This window comes from Brienomyrus brachyistius, chromosome 18 (genome assembly GCF_023856365.1).
Source record: "Brienomyrus brachyistius isolate T26 chromosome 18, BBRACH_0.4, whole genome shotgun sequence".
Taxonomy (NCBI): domain Eukaryota; kingdom Metazoa; phylum Chordata; class Actinopteri; order Osteoglossiformes; family Mormyridae; genus Brienomyrus; species Brienomyrus brachyistius.
In genome coordinates, this window is record NC_064550.1 from 8,474,858 (window position 1) to 8,498,208 (window position 23,351).

At 43.2% G+C, this 23,351-nt stretch overlaps 1 protein-coding gene across 5 annotated transcripts; it reads right to left on the bottom strand.

Annotated features, from left to right (window-relative positions):
* Positions 1–13,717: 13,717 nt before the first annotated feature.
* On the bottom strand, positions 13,718–20,195 carry chek1 (checkpoint kinase 1). 5 transcript variants are annotated; one of them, XM_048984624.1, is made up of 14 exons: positions 20,012–20,195; positions 19,680–19,705; positions 19,397–19,505; positions 18,866–19,089; positions 18,676–18,740; positions 17,945–18,014; positions 17,661–17,849; positions 17,474–17,578; positions 17,267–17,362; positions 16,632–16,719; positions 16,364–16,541; positions 15,497–15,628; positions 14,953–15,054; positions 13,718–14,799 (listed from the first exon to the last, which is right to left on the bottom strand). In XM_048984624.1, the coding sequence occupies exons 3-14, from the start codon at positions 19,459–19,461 to the stop codon at positions 14,704–14,706; spliced, it is 1,410 nt and encodes a 469-aa protein (XP_048840581.1). In that variant the 5' UTR covers positions 19,462–19,505; positions 19,680–19,705; positions 20,012–20,195; the 3' UTR covers positions 13,718–14,703. The 5 variants fall into 5 exon arrangements, with proteins under 5 accessions (XP_048840581.1, XP_048840580.1, XP_048840578.1 ...); XM_048984623.1 differs by having other exon boundaries at positions 19,397–19,527; XM_048984621.1 differs by having other exon boundaries at positions 19,680–19,822.
* Between the last annotated feature and the right edge of the window lie 3,156 nt (positions 20,196–23,351).

Here is a 23,351-nt window from a genome sequence, read left to right on the forward strand (position 1 = left end):
AATCCTGTTTGTGGCCGTCGAGAGCCACGCTAACTTGGGCCGGAAGACGGGGAGGCTCGGCCCGGGCGACAATAACGCAGCCGGAGAGAGGGAGTGAAAGAAGGACAGACATTAAGGTATGTTGGCAGGTGTGTGGCTTTCACTGCACATATTCAGTCATTTCCTGACTCTCCCAACTCCTTAAAACCTCCCTCTGTCCCCCAGCCTCTTTCGGTAGGTCCGCAGAAGCAATTAAACGTACGTCCGCGTATTTTCTAACTTACCTTTTCTTATTACCTAAATGGCTCTCAGCCGTGTGCGTACATTTAAGGCACGCTAACGACCTTCTTCCACCGCCACGTCCGTCATTACAGCGTGTTTGATCGCGTCTGTCTATGGCAGATTTTCAGAATTATTATGTGACCCAGCTTTTAATTTGGACAATGTTAAACTTATTAAAAGTTCAACCCCCCCCTGGTCTGCGCTCTAATCCCTTGCCCCAAGCAGGGCACTGAGCAGAATAGGGCACAGTGGTAGCCTCCTACCAAAGCTGAACCCTCATCACCGAGACCCGCAGGGGTCCCTTCTGCCTGGGCCTGAGCTCAGTCCTCCTATCCACCCCCACAGCCACAGAATCCAGTTAGCCTCCTTCATTAGGGCATGTGGGGGGGGGGGGGGGGTCTAACGCCCAGAGTCTCTCTCACACACATGTGTACCTTCAGACTTCTAGAATCTTCCACACAGCTTTAATCATATGAGCTCATCACAGCATCGCATTAGCAGTTACTTCTACTACAAAACTCCCGTAGTTTTTTTTTTTTTTTTTTTCTATTCCTGACCAACACAATAGAGGCGGCAGGTTTGGTTACACACAGCAGAACTGGAACGTTCTTGGGCCAAACGAGAGAGATGAGCAAAAGCTGCATTTAATGGTTGGATTGCACTTGCTGCTGACTGATATTCAACAATGAGCAGAATGAGCTCAACAAAAGCAAAGTCAAACAGGAAATGTGGAGATTTCTTACATCTTTTCATTTCATTGTTTTGTTCCAGGGTTAAAATTACAAAAGCTGTTCACTGGTAAAATACATACATAGACATAGGGCATTCTGGGTAAAGTATATAGATTATTTTAGATTATAAAAGGTGTAAAAAATGCATAAGAAAAAATAAGCAGTATGATCAAAAGACGCACTATTATACAGTTTTCCGGAGATCACTGTAAGTGTGATCAGATTCTCATTTTCTTCTCAGCTGTGATGCAGATCGATTGCTTATTTCTCTAAATGCAGCAATTTGAAAAATTTGACTTAGTCATGTATTAGTAGAAGGGACAGTTACATACACCATGACAGCACTTTTAACCATGTGTTTTAAATGATAATATTTAAGAAAATTAATCCAAAATGTATACGCATTATAAAAATTAATAGCTTGAGATATATTGCACATTTTTCGCAAATTCTTTCTTGTCGAATCCCCGTCCAATAGGCCTGTTTCTTGTCTTACATCCAAAAAAACATGCAATGTAATACCTAAGCCAATAAATTTGAAAGTTAAGTTTGAAAATTAACCTGGAGAAATTGGGAAATATATTTTTTAAATGATCCAGTATAATGCTAGGTATCCATACATCACATTAATGGAGTAACATTTCAGGAAGATCCAGTTATGTATTTTCAACATGTCATCATTAGCAAATGACAATTCAAAGTCCTTCTATCAAGTCAATTCCTATATACAATAACAAGATATACCTACACCTGACAAGACAGCACATAGATTTAAGATTTTATACGATTTAGAACAAGAGAAAACCATAACAGTATGTGATTTGGTATTTTTGTAAACTTATTTACATATCTCCAAGAAAGCAGTGTATATACAATATTGCTATGGTTAATAATATACAATAGAACTGCCAGTTAATTATAGTAGCTTATCGGTGTTATAAAGCAATGGTGGGGATTTTAGCAGCCGTGGTGATGTGTAAAAGATATTGCGCTTAATCCGCAGTGAATGATGAGTGAATTTATTCATAGCACCTTTGGTAGAAATGTTTCAAAAAACATAGAAGGGTTGGTTTTATTGTTCCAAATATAACACGAACGAGACATATTATGTCTCCTGAAGAATGTGGCTGTCATGGAGCAGCCGGGGGTAAAATGTTCCTCTCCATTCACCCAAATACCTAAAACCATTATGACCGGATGAAAATGAGACCTTAGCATATAACAAGAAACATGCCATTGCCGTGGATTTTTTTCGAGATCGATTTCGTGTCCTGAAAGTTTGCTGTATTCGGACATTAGGTCCAGTTCAGCAGTGAGAAACCTCTGGATCGTTTAAGTATAGCAGGAGAGAAATGTAGATTCATGCGAGGAATATTTGTATTAGATCGGATATATTTGGCTAGTGGCTAAAAAAAATAACAATGGTGAGAGAAGACGACCCCGTCTCCACCCTCTGCCAGCTGGGAACCTGTCAGATATTAAACCAATTATGCTGATGACAGCTGTTGGACTTAAATACAGAAGTCTGACTAATTTGATGAAATCAGTGCCCAAATTGACGTTTGCCAGTGCAGCGAATAAGAACCATCCAACTCTATGAAATGGTGTCTCAGAGCCTAAAGAAACGATTGGATCATTTGTTTTGCTGAGACGGTCCATTTTAAAGACCTTGTATATTATATTTAACTAATCCTGCCTAGGCTGGTTTGAGGACACACGTCAGACGTTTCCAGCTTTGTTTACAAGTGATTAGCACCTTGGTAATTAGCTGCCACCATACTGTAACATGGGTTTTCACTAATTCATTAACTGAAACCGAATTTAATTTTGAAATGGGGAGCAAGGGGACGTGGTAAAGAAAAAATAGGCTTATATTCATTTAAGCTTTGGGCAGTTCTGGAAGCAGACGCAGTGGTGTGACTTGTGCTGCATGGTTGCCTAACAAATTTAGTTTCAAATTATTCCATAATCCTGTTTGTTGGGAGTTTGAGGATCCATATCCAAGCAAAACAGTAGAGGACTGCCAGTGAGACAACACCCCCCCCCCCCAAATTAAGGATTACAGTGCTTTTTAGTGGTTGTCTTTACGCAAAATTGAGTAAGTGTCACCCAGCTTCTGGTGACTCAGTGGAGAGATTAACGCAATGCCTCGAGCTGTCACCGGTGCTGCCATCCACAGCTACACAGGAACCCCGTTCATCACGTCTAGTCGCGAGCAATAAATGCATCCAGCTCATAGCTGAGCATGACCCCACACCCTGGACAAGAGCGGCTGAGTCGAGGCTAATGAGAGGCGGAGCAGCGAGACAGCGTGAAGCTCAGGATGGGAGGGCGGGGCCTGCCTTTGAGGACGTCAGGGCTGCCGTTGCCAAAGAAAATACTCCCCCGATAGGCACACCCATAAAATTACACACCCCTTTAACCCCTTTGAATATTTAAATGACATTCCCAAACACAACAGCAGTACACGCTGACGAGCACGCATACAACAAAGGCTGTGAGTAAAGAATGGAAAGTTTATAGATCTGCCTCACAAGAGCTGCATACACCTCAGTCTATTTCAGGGGTTCTCAAAGTGCAGACAGCAGTCCCAAGTTAATCCAGGCCCAGCAGATAATGCACCTTGTGAATTAATATGGTTAATGTAAACATGGTTTGAAGTACACAAACAATCGGTCAGCATTAAAACATTTCCATTATGGTTACATATAGAAATTTATCGTTCATTCATTGAAACCATGAAATGTTATTTTTTTTTTAATTGAAAATTGTTCTAGACCCCTGGCTGAATAAAAATCTTATGTGGACCTCTGATCAAGAAATTTGAGAACTTCTGGTCTGTTTCATTACCTAAAGCTTCAGGAAATTGCTTTTAAAATTTCTGCACTTCACACCATTGATATCTGGGTGTCTAGACAAACATAGTGATAAAAGTCATGTTGAGTACTGAGTGAAATATCAGTCTTAAGATGACTTGTATATTATGAGTATGACTGTGGACTGTCATAGTTTAAAATACATGGATGACATAGAAAACTATACTTTTTTGCTAAAGCAGGCATGTCAGAAACCAAATAAATCTACAAATGCAGAAATGTGTTCTCATACAGATTCTCTTCTTCATAGAATTATAAATGATTATAAGACTTGGCGAACAGATTCTAAACATCTTGAGGAATGCACTGAGGAATGACAGTACTTGCTCTGGGCAAACTTTCATGTCATCTGCAATTTTCTGAGGCAGTAGACAGACTAACAGTCTTCTTCTTCCATTCCTTCCAGGTGTCCTGAACCTTCCATACACCCCCTTAGGCTCCCAGCCACACAGCGTGCGGCGTCTGGTGGGAAGACTTACAGACGACTCCTACCTTCCTGGAGAGAAACAGCAGAATCAACAGGCATGAAATTCATTTCTCACATGGACGCTTCGATGCTTCCTAATCATAACCTGGACTGACAGTCCAAATGCGTGTTTCCTCGCCTTAGACCGTCCCACCTCCTCACAGCAAAACATCGGCCTTTCGCAGCGCTAATTGCACTAGCTAACCCCCAGTTCATTAGGCCCAAACAAGATCAATTAACAATGCCAGCTGAAATTATCGTAATTGCTGTTAAGGAATCGGTGACCTGTTTCCTCAACGGTTCCACCAGTAACCTTTCTTATTTGCCAAGCTTGGCTTCTGGTTCTGTCGTGGGTGACTAATAGTTAGAATCATAGTCATTAAGCTAAAATGACTATGAGGAAGAGCGCGCCCCCCCCCTTCCGAGCAGCCGTTTTTATATGCCCCCACCCAGAGACACAGCAGTCTGCTGTTCAGCTTTGAATCGTGCCATGCCCTGCAGCAGGTACGTGTTGCAGTGCATCGCATTGCAGGTTTGTGGGAATGTTTCGCATCTGTGCAGTGAGGGGGCTTCTGCGGGGCTGGGATGGGGGGGGGGGTGTCAGGCAAGCTGGCAATGCTGTACTTATGGTTCCTTACTTGCAGGATTAATACTAATTGTTTGGAAATGACTCTGAGTTCTGGACCACCCAGTGAGAGCAGGGGGGGTGGGACCTGGGAACTGTAAGCGGGATGGGGGGGGCGAAGATGCAGAAAGAACTTGAGCAATTATGGGATGGCGAGGTGGGAGGTGTGCAGTCTTTCTTTCCTTTGTTGTTCTCTTTCTCTCTTTCTTTAAATGCTCCAGACCCCCCCCCCCCTCCATTCCTCTCCAAAAATGAGAGAAGTCCCATCGCTTCCGTAAAGTCACCTTTCGGACCACGTCTTCCTGTAATATCGAGATGAGCTCATGGCCCTTTGCTTTTTCTCTGCCTAGGAGCCAGTCCTACCTGCTGGAGGGGGATTCTGTAGGAGGTCTTGATGGAGCGTGAAAAATAAAGGGCTGATGAAGATTATTAGTAAGTTAAAATGTGTAAACACCGATGGCTCCTGGTCGATGCATGAGCTCGGAGCAGAACTGCACGTAATACCGGATCTTTACGGACAAGCATGGCGAAACTCCTAGATGAGGTCACCAAAGAAACAGACAGATCATTCTCAAGCAATGTTCCTAATCTGCCTAAGAGTAATTGGCCAAAATGCAACAGTTAGACAATCCTTTCTAGCCAAGAAACTGCACTGATGAGATAGTAGACTCTTTGATGTTACACTCTTCATTTTCTTAGGAATTTCTTTTAATCAAAGTCAGACAAAACAAGCAACAAATACCTATTTTTGGATTTCGCCAATGAAGTAATTTGGATTAAGAGTTTCATTCGGTGGCAGAAGAGCTGTTCCAGATGAGAGATTTTGAACCTTCAGATTTTTAGCCTCAACTTCAAACGCTTTGTTATCAGTCTACAGCTACCAGCTGACATGGCCCTGGTATGAAGAGGCATGCACGCTCGCACTGCACGTCACGCTAATTTGAAAGGAGAAGGCCGGACTCGAGGACAGACGGTGACAGAAGACACAAGACAAAGTGCTTTGTTTGTGAGCTGCGAAGATGCGCGGTTTCCAATCGACCAACGAAAGGAGGTGTCCCGCTTCCAGCGGAGCTTCTCGTGTGGAGGGGCGACCGAGAAAGGAGGGGAAACTAGTTGAGGAGCCTCTCTTGCCCAAAAGGCTTCAGGAGGAAGCATGCCTTGAAACAACATGCGCTAACACACACATGACCACATTGCATCTCTCAAGCCAAAGAGACACGGTGGGCAAATGATGCAAGATGCACATGTAGCTGGTTATGGAGATTATGCAGCTGATCTCTCTTCAGATGTCAGATGTTCCTCAATAACACGACTATACATCACACACGCACAAACACAAAAGTCTGAAGCAATAAAGCTGCCAGTCCCGCTACACAGCACTGAGCGAGCCTCACTTTGACAAGCTCCTCCCACAGTGGAAATTCCTGATCCTCCCCCATCCCAGGCCTCCTTCTGACTCCAGTACACAGACCGGTTACCGCACAACATGGTACTACTCCAGATTCCTCGCCTGTGTCTGGCAGACCGACCGACATGGTGACTTGCTCCGGGACCCAAACAGCGACAGCCCTGCCCGTTCCACACCCTGGGTTTCCACCATCGGTGGATGGAACATGACAGAAGCTGCAGGAATGGCTGCTTAAGCAGGGCTGCCTGTTAGGCTTCATTTTCTGGTCCTGGCTGCTTTACATTTACTCCTTTCTCTCTCTCCTGCTCTCTGACCCTCTCTCTCCCTATGGGGCAAAGTGGGAGACTTCCAGCATGCCCCCCCAAATCCCCCACCCCCACCCCAATGAAGCCTACTCCCCCCCCCCCCACCCCCCAGCAGTAGACTGCTTTTCCACTGCAGCTGCCAAAAATAAGACAGGCCAGTCGGCTGGCCCCCGGGGGACAGTTTGCGTAGGTAAAGTGGACTTCTTTCTTTGGCTGAACATTTCCCCGGCTGAACCTAAGCACTTGGCTCTGTTTATTTAATATTCAGTCAGCTGCGGGGAGTAAGGTTAGCCACAGCTTATAAAATTCATTTAGCGTGACCCCCGAATACACACTCGTGTACACACACACGCATGCTCGCGCGCGTGCACACACAGTCCGGCACTTTCATGATTGTAGCATGCGAACACATATGCATAAGCCCGTGATCTGAAATTGCGCTACTAAATCTGTAACACACTTCAAACTGCAGGATTTTTGGTAACAAGCCAGTGTCCAGTATGGATTTACCTCTGTTTTTTCACCATAGCAACAATTAAGAAGCAGATCTGATTTTGCGGCCTACTAGGGTAAATAAAAGAAGCCAAGAAGCATGTTTTAAAACATGTTTACCAAATTATATAGCTATAATTTTGTAAAGATGAGGAACATTAACACGTCAATAGTTAATTTTATTTTACTGATGCCAAATACCAAAGTCGCTCAAACGTTGTCTTCACTTTATGATGCTGTAAAACAAAAATAAATGTATACACACTGCAGTACTAATACAACCTTCTGTAGTCTTTAATGTGCACCACTGACAAGGTGCACAAATAAAAATATGTTTCGGCATGAAGGTTTATGGAAAGCAGAGACATTTCGGAGTCATTCCTTCCCACAGCAGCCCAGATTCATTTCATCCCGCTGAGATGTATCCCAGGATTCCTCCCTCCTGCCTGGACTGGCCGGCTCCATGGAAACCCAGCGGGTCAGAAGTCATGGGGGAAGGTCGCTTTTATCTGCTAATGAGGTTGCTACCTGGAGTTTTCCCTCAGTCTCTGCCCTCTCTCTCTCTCTCTCTCTCACTCTCTCTCTCTCTCGAGGGCAGAGTCCCGATGAATTAACGGTAGTGACACCAATGCCGCCTTCACTCGTCTCGACCACAACTTCAAACATGACTTCAGCGAGACCCTGAGGGAGGAGGGGGCAGCGATCTGGGCTCGAGTCGAAATAAAAGATAAATTGCAGCTGCTAGTGTAGGTTTAATAACTAGCAGAATGGATAGAGATTGAATCCATATCTATCCATTTATTAAAGATTCTAATATACACCTTTTAACAGAAAGCTGAGAGATGTCCTTAGCAAATTTAATAATTCTTACCTTTAAAGTAGCTTGCGTAATTGCCGCATTTTCAAGTCTTTAAATGTATTAAACATGGTGAGAAAAAGAGTAAATCAGACTACTGCTAGAAAGACCTTCACTTCAAGAAAAGTTGGCTATTTTTTTTTTCAATGATTGTTTTTAACGTAATTATTCAGATTAGTTCAGAACATCCAAACTAGGATTATATTCAGGGTTACTGACTCTCACGCATCTGCGTGATGCTCACGCTTTCAGACGCTCACGCAAGAAATCTTCTTATTCCATTATATATAATCCCAACTGAAAATTAGCTACATCAAAAGCGTCGGACTAGTTTGCAAACCCTGCAGACTATTTACAAGGTAATAAAACTGTTACATGCATGTAAATACGTGTGCATGTGTGTGCAGATGTGTCTCGGATTGAAAATCTCACTCCAAACAGTTCAGCGAAGCCCGCAACCCTGTATATTGAGTGAATTTCCCAGCGAATTCTAAACGGCTCAGCAAATATCTGCTTTGCAACATTACTTTGTGCTACCCAGCTGTCCCCAATCCCGTACTGTATTCTCACACGCTGACACCCCACCGGCTGCTTTTGAGCAACCAGGTAAGGACCCTCTCCGGCTTCGACCTCCAGTCCCTCCACACAAGCGAACTGTAAAACACACGCCCCCTGTCATGTTCCCAGGGCTGAGAAAGGAGTCCATTAACTCCCGATTTATCGCCAATGTCATGCAGCCCCTTTGTGAGGTGGTGACACTCTGTGAATGGGAATCAGCAGCCAGCCAGGAAATCCTCCGCCTCTCACTCCCTGTCCTTAGCCCCCCTCTCAGTGGGTTGGAGAGCCGGTCTGTGAAAGTGGGCCAGTGTGGGGATTTAGTCTGGGGGGTGCCCTAAGTAGGCTGAGGCAGGTGGGGGGGTAGGCGGGTTAGAACAGGAGTGGTAGAGAGAAATGTAGAGTAAGAGGAGAAGTTCTTGAAAGTGTGACAGAGAGATATAGATTACAGAGATGAAGGAAGAGATAGTAATGTGGGCAAACAGACCACGCACTCAGAGTAATACAAATTATAAAGTACTAAAAAATGGCAAACAGCACACAAAACTTAAATTTTAACAACAATGGGCCTAAATTCACTTCAAGACTAAGTATAAAGGGCAGAGCAAATGACTCAAAGTTAACAGCTTCTCAGCATTCAGAGAGCATTTCGCAAACACATTCAGTTTCATCGCTTTGAAAGATGAGGGGGAGGTGTTCATTACCCCAGGTAAAACCAAGCATTTTCAGCTTATAAATTCAGGCAAAGTACAAAGTGCTCTTAATGAGAAGCTCCACTGTCAGCTCCATTCTTTTTTTAGCAGATTAGATTGATATATCATATATCAGTGATGCTCATAGTGTCACGGTACGGCATGGTGAGGGAGAGATGATCCACGTAGCAGCTACAACAAAACAGGGTTTTATTAATGAGACAGAACACAAAGGGAGAACCGGAAAACAAAGGGACCATGAGGGGTCATAACAAGACTGGTAAAACAGAAACTAAAGCAGGGAAAAACAACAGGAACAATAATACCAAAGACAGGGAGGAACACAGGATAACTATCAGGACTACAACTAACAACCACACAGCTGCACAGGGCAACAGCCACACTGAACCACTGAGGAACAGACCAAAACCAGGCACTTAAATACACTACTAACAAGACAAGATGGAGGACAGGTGAGAACCATAACCAAAACAATCAATCAATAAGGACTCAGGACAACAAGGACAGGTAGGTTTTATTACAATTAAAAGACACTAGAGACTAGGAGATCTTAACAAACACTGAGGGTTATTTACACTAGGAAAGACAAGGAACAGAAACAGAACATTAACAGAATACACGGACAGAGTAACCATTAACAAGGACAAAAAAGCAAAGACATATATTAACGAAACTAGACGCCGGGAGATAAAATAAAACCAATCAAACAGGTGAGGCTGGTGAGGGTCTCTAAGCCACAAACTCAGCCCACTGAGTCACGCAGCAGCCCACGGAGCAGGGAAAACACCAAATGGGATGGCCAGTGGGAGCTGCTGACCAAACTGGGAAAAGGCACACGGGACAGGGCCAGATGGACACCAACCCTGGCACATAATCGCTAACAATGTTTATGGAGTATAAGTCTCTTTAGAATCCAGAGCATGTGAGACACAGGCCCAGGTGAGAGTAAGGACATAGACAAGCATGTGCATTAACACAAGTGTGACTGTAGGTGCAGATAGAAACCTAGGGTCCTTCTATTTTTCGTCTTAGTGCCGTTTCTGTGCTGTTACATCCAAATTAATACATAAATAAATGACTTTAAGGGTGGTACAGTGGGTAGAGTTGTTGGTTTGTGTCCTGTGAATGTGTGTACTTGTTTCGTACTGCACAGCTCCTCATCCAGCAGGGGAAAATTAGAACGATTCCAAAGGACCCTGAGTGATTACAGCTCTAAAAATTTTTGAAAATAATCCAATTGATCTGGATCGGGGGCCCAATATAATATGCTTTCATGGGGCCAAAAATCGTTAACAGCACTCCTATCCTTATCTGCCTATTTGCTTCCATACTGTGAGTTAATTTTGTACTCAATGTGGTCAAATGAGTATGAAAATTCAATATACATAGCTAATAAAACATCTTGAGTCGGAACTCCAACACAGTGACCTTCCACCTCGGCATACATCACTGCTTTATATCTCTCTCCTGCTCCCCAAAAAGCCTGCTTAACGAAAACTGGATCCTGCACAGTCCCTAAGACTGGGAGCTAGACTGAGCAGCTACTTGATCGGTAGATGTTTTAGGGGCATTATAATTGCTAGCTATTGCCAGCTTAGCCTCACAGCTAACTTTACACGCACTTTGCGTTTTGCAGCCTCAAAGTTCAACAGTCTTCTGTTGCTCTTCTTACTCCAGCCTCAAATTTTACGCGAAGATGCATGACGTGCTTGTGTCCCTGCCAAGTTAGCCTTCTTTTCGCTATTTAAATTTAGCAGAATCCCAAGATGAATTTAACCCTATGGAGAATATTCATGAAGTATCTTGGGCGATCTGCCAGTGATGGGACAGTGCTTTGCAGAAACGTGATAAAGTCACCAAAAATTTGCAGGATAAAACACCGTAACTATAACGGATGGAAAAACACAAGTTCCCGCGCTGCACTTTTATAGCATTCTTTCTAAATTAAAAGAGTTACTAAAAGTGCCCCCCGCGGTCTGCTGTGTTTGATTTCAATTTCCAGCACCCCCCCCCCCCTTGGGTTCAGCAGATGTGGTCTTGCCACTAGAAGCTGAGCAGCTTCCAGTACGATAATTATTTTTAACCTGTCTGCTTGACGTTTCGCATCCTGCATTAAAAAACATGACGATCCACGATTAGGCCTATTGATATTGAAGTTCAAAGTTATACAATGAAAACATGATTTTTAGCATAGCATAATCTTCTTGACAAATAAGTTAGAGTTTGAAAGCAAGTTTGACCATAATTAAAAGCATATCTACTGAACGTTCCCAAGCTTCCTCACCCACTGCAAGTTTATGTACATATTTTAATTAGTTTACAATTTCTGACAGAATATAACAGACCCCAGGAAGTACAAAAGCATGTTCAATGACAAAGCGTTGCTATGAGTTGACGTCACAAATGCACATTTGTCTTGGTCGAATTTTAACTGGAGACGGTGTGGTTGAGGTTGACTGGGAGGGACCGGTGACCTTCATGTCATAGATTCCTCAATATTTAACCAGTTATAACAGGTACACTAACTCGCTCAACAAATTAGAGAGGCTACTGATGATCGGGTGGGGGGAAATTAACAAACAGAGGCACTATTCTTGTATTCGTATTTCTTGTACTACCTCGATTAGTTCTTCAGGGTAGTCCTATAATATATAAGAAAAAATACACGCCTGAAGTGAAGTTAGGAGGTCAAAGAATAGAAAGAAAGACTCAAATAATTATTTAAGTACAACTTTGTCTGGGGAAAAAAAGAACAAAACTAATGAGTGCCCTAAAATTAGGTAACCCGGTGATCTACTTTTTGGATTGTCACCAATTTAGTGTTCAGCCTTTGGTTTTCCGCCAGTCCTATGGGATTAAAAAAAATGTTAATAACAGCCTGGCCTCCAGCTGTGACCCCGGCACCCCGTCTACCCTCCTCTCCCTTACTTCGCAGTTGACCAGTCTGGAAACCCAAACACGTAAAGTGGGGAATCCCAGAGGATCCGGGCAAAATCAACACGGACACTAACGAAGGGGACGAAAGGGAGAGGAAAGGGAGGAAAAGAAAACGAAGGGACCGTGGAAGGAATGCTTGCTAAGAGAAACAAGTTGGTTTTCGTTTGGCTAATGACCCCGAGTCAGAAAACTAAAATGTATTGCTAATAATTTTGAAAGCACAGTATAAACAGATTTTACTGAGAAGAAAATCTGTCAAGAAAGTATATCCAGAGTACTCACAGGTATTAATGTTTTCTTCTCATTGATAATCCAAAGGCGCCCCCTGATGGTAAGTATTGGTAAAATTGTAAGAAATCCTAAATTAGTCCTATTTTTGGCTGTTTGTGCTGAATGTGTTCGTACTTGTCCTGTACATCGGGGCAAAGGTAGTTTACATTCACAAAGGACAATTTGCACCTGCAAGGAAAGGAGGCAGGAAAGATGGTAAAGACATAGGAGATGGGCAACACATTTAGCAGGTGTCTTCAGCAATGGTACGCAGGTATGCATGGTGGAATCATAGGAGGAAAGGAAGATCACAGAGGATGCCTCGACAGATCCCTGGAACCTGATAGGTGGTTTCGAAGTATGTATCCATTTTTTGTAACCCGTTATCCTGTTGAGGGTCATGGGGCGTCCAAAGCTTATCCCAGAGGCTACAGGCACAAGGCAGAGAACAACCCAGGATGGGGCGCCAACCCATCACAGGGCACACTCACATGCCAGTCACTCATACATGCACACCCACGGGCAATTTGGTAACTCCACTTAACCTCAGCATGTTTTTGGACTGTGGGGCGGAACCAGAGTATCCACAGGAAACCCTACGACGACGACATGTAAACTCCGCACACAGAACCACGGCAGAGACTCTAACTTTGGTTCTGACCGTGCTATCCACTGCACCACCAGTCCACCCAAGTTATCCCACATATAACAGTCTATTGTTTGTTTATTGTATTCTGCAGTTGCTTGCCTAACACATGACCAAAGGAGTATGCACTCCTCTGCAATAGTACATGGACAATAAAACATCTCGAACTTTGAAATTTTAATGCAAAAAGTTGCACTGTTTTCACTAACAACCAAATACTCAAACGGATGAATTAAATGCCCAAATCACACACAGAACCGACTCCAGCTATAGGCAGCTGGCTAGGGGCCTCCGCATTACTTGTGTTGCAGAGGAAGTGAAATGATCAGTTTTCTTGGAAGGGGGGGCCCTCCCAAACACATCGCCTGGGGCCCTGAAAAGGCAGAGCCGGCCCTGATCACAGCTTGTGAAGTAGCAAAAATGCCCTATAATCCTTACATGTCTGAACTCAACCAATATGTAAAAACAACTAACAATCTTCAAGCCAAATGCATGCACCACACAATGTTAGCAAAACATTTAATATATTGGGTGTGTGGTGGAGGCTTTTAAAAAAAGAGCCAGAAAAAAATCTCATTTAAAAAAAACAAGAATTTTATTTACGACTTTTAAAACAACCAAGAGAAGATGCTGTAGGCCCCACAGACCAAACGGCAATGAAGACCTCAGGCGCTCTGTGTTCACATTACATCAGATCTCTCAGCAATCATTCCTCAGAAGGTCATCTGGAGTTCTTCGCCTCTTCCTGTTCACTGCATCTACGGCAGGGCATTTGTACTTCTGCGAAAGCATCTTCTCCAAGATATTAAACCATTTTCCTCCAGAAGCTTCATTATTTGGAACTACGTAGTGAATATGAAGACACTAAGAATGCTGAGGTGCCACATGTGTGTGTCTGTGCCTCTCATGGATCAAGAAGCAACTGGCTCATTCTCAAATGCAAATGAACTCTCACTTGAACTCGAAGCGAGGGATGCTGTAGTGGAATCCATCTTTGAAGAGGTTTTCATCAGAAGCTGCCTAGAATAGCTAATGTGTGGTCTACAGTTAAATCCACTGGCAAACATGAAAATACACAATGCCCATATTTGGAGAAGTAAAGCGTGATTGGTTGTTTCCAATCAGATTTAATGTGGTTGGTAAAATTAAACAATATATCGTGGCAGTGACTATCTGCTGTCCCCTATTTGACTAGCATCGGCAAAACACAGAAAGCCTTCAGCAACAACAGAACAACTGCGATTTGTATACCAGTCCTGATGGACAACTGCTTTAAAAAGAATCAGAATAACAAACAACAACTTGAAAACTAACAGAGGAGAGAAGTGACAGCACAGTTAAATGTCTCCACTATGCAAATGAGGTTGCTAGGAAAGGTGTATGAGCACCTGCAAAATGACTGAAATGTCTGCAGTCTCAGCATTTCAGGTTCTTAAATGCTCCTGGTGATAGGTAAATCAGACAGCAAAGGTAACTGTGCAAGCTGTGGTGAAACTATTCCTCCTGTAACAATGACGACATGAAAGGTGTTTACAGTAGAGCCTCCATCTTCCAATCAGGCATCACGTCATGGGGAGCGGCACCTTGACATTACTGATGATGTCACAGAGGTGCCGTTTCATTTTCAGGAAGTGCCTCTTGAACTCCAAGCCATCACCCTGACAATGACACCACCACCAAAAAGAAAATCAACTTGGGCTCCAGTTAAACAAAGATTCCATGAAACGATGGAACAAATTCCACAAATTATGTGTTCACCCCATTTCATTAAAAAAAAAAATAAAAAAAACACACACACACACACAACTCACCTTTGACAGCCTGAAGTCCACCAGGATCCTTTCCTCCATTTCTAGGAAGTGCACTTTGAAGATCAGCTTGTTGTTGCGACGATCCATTGTGCAGACCGTGATCTAGGAAACAAGTGGCCACACAGCATTGCTGTATACTACCATCCATCCATCCTCGATACTCGCATTACTTAAAAATTGTACACGCATTCCCCGAGTTAAAGTACGACTTGTGGACAAATCATACTTACGAATAAAGCCTATTAAATTAAAAATTCAGGTCAAATACGATGGTTCGTAATAATGCACTATTTTTGTGACGCTCATGAAAACACTACAATTAGCAATGCGCAACTAGCAATGCATCATCTCAAGATAAGGTACAGTATGTGGTTACTTTTCTCATTACTGTACTATTATCATTATTATGTAACGACTTATTTTTCTAAATTGCTGAAAAATTCGCTCGTAACTGGGGCACTGCCTGTATTTGTCGTAGACGCACAGTTAACTCGGGTACAAATCCAGAATCCTTCCAGTCCTTTTTCATTGACTGCATTAATACCTGATTGATGCAGTTCTGCTTCCACTTATAGCCCAGGCTTACGCAGGCATCCGTAAGAGCGGCAATGGACTGCTCTGCCCCAAGGGTGGTGAAAAACCTTGTCATCCTGCGAACCAGGCGCTGCCAGGGGCTCTGTGAAGAGGCAATCAGACCAAACGACAACAGGACCAGGATTTAAAAAAAAAAAGATTTTGATTCAAATCAGTCTTCACTTGCAAAAATCGACACTGATTCTTAAATTCCGTAATATATGCCTTTTACATTTCCCCGTGGATGTGTGAAGCTTTAACCGTTAATCTCGCATGGCAAGAAAATCAAATAAAGACGGTGGGAGCTACTCCACTGAAAGATGCACGATCTCACATCGCGATTTTATAAAACGAAAAAGGAGGTGAAATTTACCTGAAATAAACTACAGCCAGACAGAACTTGTTACTACCTACCAATAGAGCGTGTCAAATAAGTTTGCGGTGCTGCCGTGAGTTGTGTCGACAGACAGATATTCCATGCTGACAAATGTGATGTGATTACTGGGCTTTAGATGATGGGCAAAAAAAAATTGTCAGAATGCTGGCTTTTGAGTACTACAGGGATGCTTACTTCCGCCCACAATTTGATAACATTTGAGTGTCACAACTGATACTGAATCAAATCGAATCAAATTGGAATTGAACCAATTTGGGAAATCAGTGGCTAAACTCAAACCTATCATAATCCAAAATAAATCAAAATGAATCGAATTGGAAACTGAATCAATCTGGGACCTTGGGAATTGGGAATTTTCGCCTCCAAAACACACACAATATGGCAGAAGTGCGTTCAGTTTGCTGAAGGTGCATATTTGTTTGGTGTGAGGCGGTTAATCACCTGACTGGATCCAGGGGTTCCCAGTAACTGGCTCCCCAGCAGCATGTGATCAGGACAGGCAGGCTGGGAGAAGCTAACCTGCGGTGCGTCCATCAGGACGTGGCTCACATTGGACTCCCAGAAAGGCAGGCTCAGAGTGGGCTCTGGCTGTGAGCTGGATATCTGCACCCTGTCCTCACTGGGAGAAGCAAAGCAGACCATTCTGCAGGGGGGGGCGGGATACTCGCATCAGGAGCAAAGAAATAAAGGAAGCATGACGCTGGCTTACCTGCCCTCCCTGCTGAAGGGGGTCTGCTCCGAGTCTGACCGCAGGAGCTTCGCTGCAGGTCTCTGCGAGTCACACTGCCTCTTTACAACTTAAGAAACAGAGAGAGAGAGACACACACACTCAGCCAGAGGTGGACGCTTCAGGTGCAGGGTAGCCAGTTGAGTATAAAGAGTCGCAGAGTCCTCAACTGGTTGGTTGTAACAAAATCTTGGTCTGGACTTTTACTTTCTGGACCTGAAATGCCCACCTCTGCAGTCGACCCTCCATTATCCGCATGTCCCAAATCCGCAGATTTAATTAGTAACGGACTGAAAATATTCAATATTTTCTACTGAACATGTACCAACTTTTTTACAGCACAACTATTTCCACAGCACAGTATTATAAGTCATTTAGAGATGGTTTAAAGTATATGAGACAATGTTAGTATCTGAAGGGGCGTATACCAAGGAATGGCTGTATACAACTATACATAGACTATATCATTCTATATTGAGCTCATAATTCAAAGACAAACAACAAAGTAGTACCTATACTTCACAGAGATCATTAATCAATATTCTAATCAGATGAACGCTTCTAGTTAAGCTCTTATGAAAATCATAAATATTCATGCATCAAGAAAGGTGGCGTACCGGTTTTAAAGCTTTTGCTAAACCAGCGGTCTTTTTTGATATCAGGAATAGTAATTCTTTTCTCAGCATCATGCAGAAGAATTCTGGTCAGCACACCTGGATCACATCAGAGAAGAAAAGCAGTGTGTGTATCGGTGAGCAGGCTTCATGTCGGGAAAAGTTACTGTGAAATCAAACAAGCACGCTATTTGAGGGGCAGGGTTTAACTGAGAGGCAGGGCGTCGATCTTCTTCCAGGGCGTAATGTAAGTTTTCCTCTGCAGCCAATCAGAATACTCTTGGCAGGTTTCAATAGGCTGGTCCCACGGCAACTCTGCAACAGAATCGCAACAGTGCATCACTGAGGTTCAGGTCCACCACTTTAAGGCAGGTGAATAAATGAAGGAAAACCTCACCTCCAGCTAGCATGGCAGTGAGAACGATGCCACAGGACCACACGTCAGCCGGCTGGGCGCTAAACTCCATGCGTGACATGAGCTCCGGGGCCACGTAGGGCAAGGTGCCACACAGACGAGTAAGCTTACGCTCCCGCCCCCGGTGACGGAACATAGTGGCCAGACCGAAATCGGAGATCTTCAGGTTGTCTGATGATGGGAACGGAAAAGACTATTCAACTACATCCTGCTTTTTGATTAGAAGAGCAATTGATGCTAGAAAATGAACATTAACGCAACAGAACCTTTGTCATCCAGGAGTATGTTTTCTGGCTTGATGTCCCTGTGTGTAATTCCAACGCTGTGAAGGTATTCCTGAAATGGACACCAGGGTGAAGACATCAGGAGACACATTCCACAACACGTCTTACCGCACAGAAAGGTTTGAACTAATTAGATTTCTCAGCAGTATTAGAACTTATAATATCTGCCAGAACTAACCATCCAATAGCGGGCATAATACTGCCAATGGCTTTTTATTAAACAGTTCCTTTATTCCTAGTCTCAGCCTGTTATCTTTTAATATCGATAACCAACGTGACTGTAATGGAAGCTGTGTATAGATCAGAAATTTAGCGAAGACTTTCAATGCTATCAAATATTAGAAGTATGAGAAACGGCAAGAAAACACAAGAAAGTAAATGTTTTTACCGGCACCAAAGAAAAATAATAAAAATTTGGAATTCTTGGAGCAGTTCATATATTATTAAAAGTTCATAAGAGTAAATTAGGATGCAACATGTGCATCTGAACGAATCACCCAGACCCCAATTAAAAAGCAATAGCTTTCTGAAAACAGATTGCAGTACAAGTTATTAAATCTCTATTGATAAGAAGAGGTCTTTAGATTCATTTCTGAAATCTAAAGAATGTACCAAATGTATCAAATGTACTCCCACAGCAAAGGCAGGCCGTGACCCGGCTGGCCATTACCAGTATCCCTGTGGTATTGTACCTCCACCTCACTAATACTCACCACGCCCGCAATCAGCTGCTGAAAAAATCTCTGAGCATCTTTTTCTGGCATCCCAACATCTGGCTCTGTTCCAGAAAAAAAGAGAAGCTTAAAGCTTCATTGCTGTGGTACTCCTCGGCTTTGCAAGCTATTTAGTATTAGTAAAACTGGGATTTCCTGCACATACTCTAAAGCGGCCGTCTCAGCTCACCAATGCGATCAAAGAGCTCGCCTCCGCTGCAGTACTCTAGGAAGAGGTACTGTGTGTGTCCCTCGCGCCGGTGACCAAAGAAGCGCACGATGTTGGGGTGCGACAGCAGCTTGTTGATGCACACCTCCTTCTTTACATTCTCGGAGCAATCTTCAGCGCGAGACGTGTCCACCACCTTCACTGCCACCGCCTCCTCCGTCTTTCTGTTAACCAGCAGCCGGACTCTGCCCATGTCAAGCAGGGGACAGATTGAGAGAGTGAGCAGATGACCACACATGTCTTTCTTTGTTGGTCAGTTTCAAAAGATAAAGAGTAAGGTCCCGATGTTCTGACGAGTTGAGCTACTTTGTCGAGTTATGCTACCTAATCGATAACCCTTACCTTAACCCTAACCCCTAAAACCTAACAGTAAACTCAAAACGGTAGGACTGCACATGCGCAGAAAGGCTCGATAGCACGTCTCGATAGGTAGCTCTGCTAGTCAGATCACCGGCGCTAGACACCGACGGGCACTGCATGTTGCCGACTTACTCTCCATACGCTCCTTCACCCAGCGTCTGTACAAGGTCCCAGTCCTGGACAAAAGGCACGGCCATGGTGCTCCTCCGACAGATATAAGCACTTCAGCTCTGTCCTTCCTCTGAGCACAGCAATGATTAGAACTGACACGTAAAACAAGTTAAATTAATAGAGCATTTTACCACCTTCCAAGTACATTACTTGGGGCATATACATTTTAACGAAAGGGGCGTGATTGCCAAAAGGCACTGGGTATAGCCAGACAGCCGCTGTCAGCTGTATCAGTAATACTTACCGAAGAATCCTCGGACGGTGCAGTCACTGGCAACGCAACGACCGATTTTTTCTTCTTAAAATATTCATTCAATTCAAAAATCTCTCGAGTTAACTAACGGCGCTTCTGTAAATCTTCACAATATCAGCTGGCTAGTTACGTAACTATAACGACAAAAGAAAATCTACACTATTCCTTAACTATAAATATAATATCTAGGATAATTAAATGAGCTACAACAATAGATATAAAGCATATTTATTCAGACATTAACCAACTCCTCCAGTTCTCCGTCTTGAGGTAAACCTAAATTCAGCTGATTTAGAAACATAAAGCGAATTTAACACACCTACCTATCTATAAGATTAGTACTTTAGAGCAAAACATGTCTCTCAATTTCTTCCAAATCATACATTATCATTTTTATTTAAACTTCTGCCTAAGCCCGCTACACTGCTAACACAAGACACGCACCGTATATGTCAGGCTCATTGGCGCGCTACATCAAACCGGTGTCGCTATTTCCGCTGTCATTGCGTCACTTCCTGCCAACCCGCAGCGCGAGCAGAGACTGCTGATTCGTTGCTATGGCTGTGCGATTACGTCCCGCAACGTGTTCACCTAAATAGTTAATTTATTCAGTGTTAAATAAATATATAACGATTTAGTATCGGGACAGTGATTCAGTTGACATATTTTCTGGACAGGGTATGCAAAACATCTGGACAACAGCAACACCTATGTGAGGATGCCGTTTGTGGACTTCAGCTCTGCCTTTAATACAGTACGACCCCACAAGCTGGTTCAAAAGCTGAGCAACTTGGGCCACAACAGCGCACTGTGTACCTGGATAATGGACTTCCTCAGCAACAGACCCCAGAACGTGAAGATGGGAGACCACATCTCCACTCTCATCCTGAACACAGGCACGCCGTAGGGGTGTGTCCTCAGTCCCCTCCTCTATTCCCATTTCACTTTCTAGTGTTCTCCCATTCACACTAGCAGCACCATAATGAAATTTTCAGACAACACCACCATTGTAGGACTGATTGACAACAATGATGAATCAGCCTACAGGGAGGAGGTCCAGCAGCTGAGGCAATGGTGTGACAGTAATAACCTGGAACTGAATACATCCAAAACCAAGGAGATGATAGTGGACTTCAGGAGAGCCAAGCAGGCTGAGCACTCTGCCCTCTACATCGATGGAGGAGAGGTAGAGAGGGTGGAGAGCTTCAAGTTCCTACGAGGCCACATCTCCGCCGACCTCACCTAGTCCACAAACATCTCTCACCAGGTGGGGAAGGCACAACACATATTGTACTTCCTCAGGAAGATGCGTCAGGCTCACCTCCCCCAAAAGCTGCTGACCAATTTTAACTGCTGGACCATCGAGAGCCTCCTGACCTACTGCTGCACAGTGGGGTTCAGTAGCTGCACTGAGGAAGACAGGGAGAACCTGCAGCGGGTGGTAAGGGCAGCAGAGCGGGTTACCTCCCCTCAAGGACATTTACTCTGGCAGACTCCACCGGAGAGCCAGGAAAATCATCAGACTCCTCACACCCTGGACACTATCTTTTCTCCCCCCTCCCATCTGGCAGACACTACAGGTCAATCAGAGCAAGAACAAAGAGACTTATCAAAAGCTTTTACCCACAGGCAGTCAAATGTGTCCATCCCCCACCCCCTGAATGATTGTTTCTGTGAAACAGTATCCACCCCCCAGAATGACTGTCTTCCATACGGACTAACACACTGCACTCATTGCACTAAGACAATCATTCTATAATAGGATGTCTGTCTCTTTTTGTATGTTCTTATTTCTCTTATTTATTACTCTTATGCTGCTGAACTGTTTTTCATTATTTCTGTAATAGTGACAATAAAGATATCTTATCTTATCTTTTATCTTATATGATTCTACCAAAAGTCTTTTCTGAGGATCCCAATACATAGACGAGACACTGTAAAGAATAAATCTATACAACGGCTTAATTACTGAATAAGAGTTAATAATGTAAATGTTTAATTATTCACTGACTTCTGCTATCACAGCTAAGTTGAATGTCACAAGCTGTGCACCTTTATCCTTGTCTTGCAGTTAAAGGTTGTTGTGGGTCATGAGAACTGTCCTGGTCTCTTTCACAGTCTGTATAATCTTTCACAGTCTGATTGTCATTCACATAATTAGTAATGCAGGATTCAATGTTGAATCAGTCACGTGTATGTTAACTGAGTCATGCTTGCTTGCATTACGCCTGCATTTGCAATCACCAACGTATCCAAAGAAGTGAGTTTTTCTTTTCTTCTTTCAAAAGAAACATCGCATTAAAATCACAATAGATTACATGAGAACCTGACACATTTTGTCCAATTGCCGAAACCGAAATAGTTTTTTGTACTTCTGAACAACACGCCTGAATGAAACATTTCTTAGGAAAAAAATCACATCCTTTTACGACAAATGAGATTCACCTACGTTTACCTGTTTTTTCTACTTAATATACTTTGCATAAATAATAGAAAACCACCCCTTGAGAGAGCAGGAGGATTTTTTTATTGGCATCAGGTGTCACCGTCTGTGGTTTGTGCTTTTCCTTTCTTGCCAGTTTCTCTTTCCTTCAGTATCGTTCAGCTTTCATCCCCAGCAACAATTCGTCCCCAATGACAGGCAGAGGCAGCCTGTGCTTTACTCTCATGTTTGGTCCCTATCCTTGCTTTGCACATCCATTGTGCTATTGAGATGCTTCTATGTGCAGAAATGACTATCTAAGCCACTGTATTCTGGACTAAGCTTCAGAGCATTATCCTATAATGAGCATTATTCCCACCGGCGTTCACACCATCGATTGAAAAGGACTAAAGTTTTTTGTTCAAGTCTATGAAGATGAGCAGGTTTTTTCCCCACATTTCTTAAAATTATTAACAAATATAATAATATGTTAAACATGAAAATGCACAAGTTCTATTGATTTTCAAAATAGAGAAAAGTAAAATCTAAGCAGTCTGTTGCTGTAGCTTTTTACGGGATTTGAAAATAATCATTAAAATTCCCCCTATTGATATAGTGACGTTCAAATATTACCACAGTGATGCTGGTCATTTCTACACTTACATAAACTTTCATGTACTTTTTATTCAAAAACTGTAAAATATACAAACGTCAGGTATTATTTTGATATTTTGGGAGATACGACACATTGGGAGGCAGTTGACTGGATGATTTTCTTTAAAAAAAAAACATCACCACTCACCATTATCTTATATGTTCCTTTCTGTTTACTAAACTTGGTTAAGAAAATATGCTTGGCAGTGTTGCCTTACTCATGTCTTTACAGGAAATCTATACACTTTATGTGTTTAGAAATCACAGTAAATAGTACATTTTAAGGTTTGACGCAAACAAATCGTCTTACTAAATAGAAAGGATGCAGGCAGATCCTGGGGATGAGCCACCATTAGGCCAACAGCCTCTGCTGCAGCAGGACCAAGGCACAGTCGCTGTGACGAATGCGGAGCGGAAGTCGCTCATGCAGTACAAGCTGTCTGCTAAAGTGATCCTGGCAAGGATGAAAAATGACGACCAGCGAGTGGAAACAGTGGCGGTTTTAGCAGGGTTAGCAGTGGCAGTGGGGAAAACGAGGCTTTTCTCTGTAGAAATGAAGAAGCCTGAGCTGCGAACTTGCAGGTGGA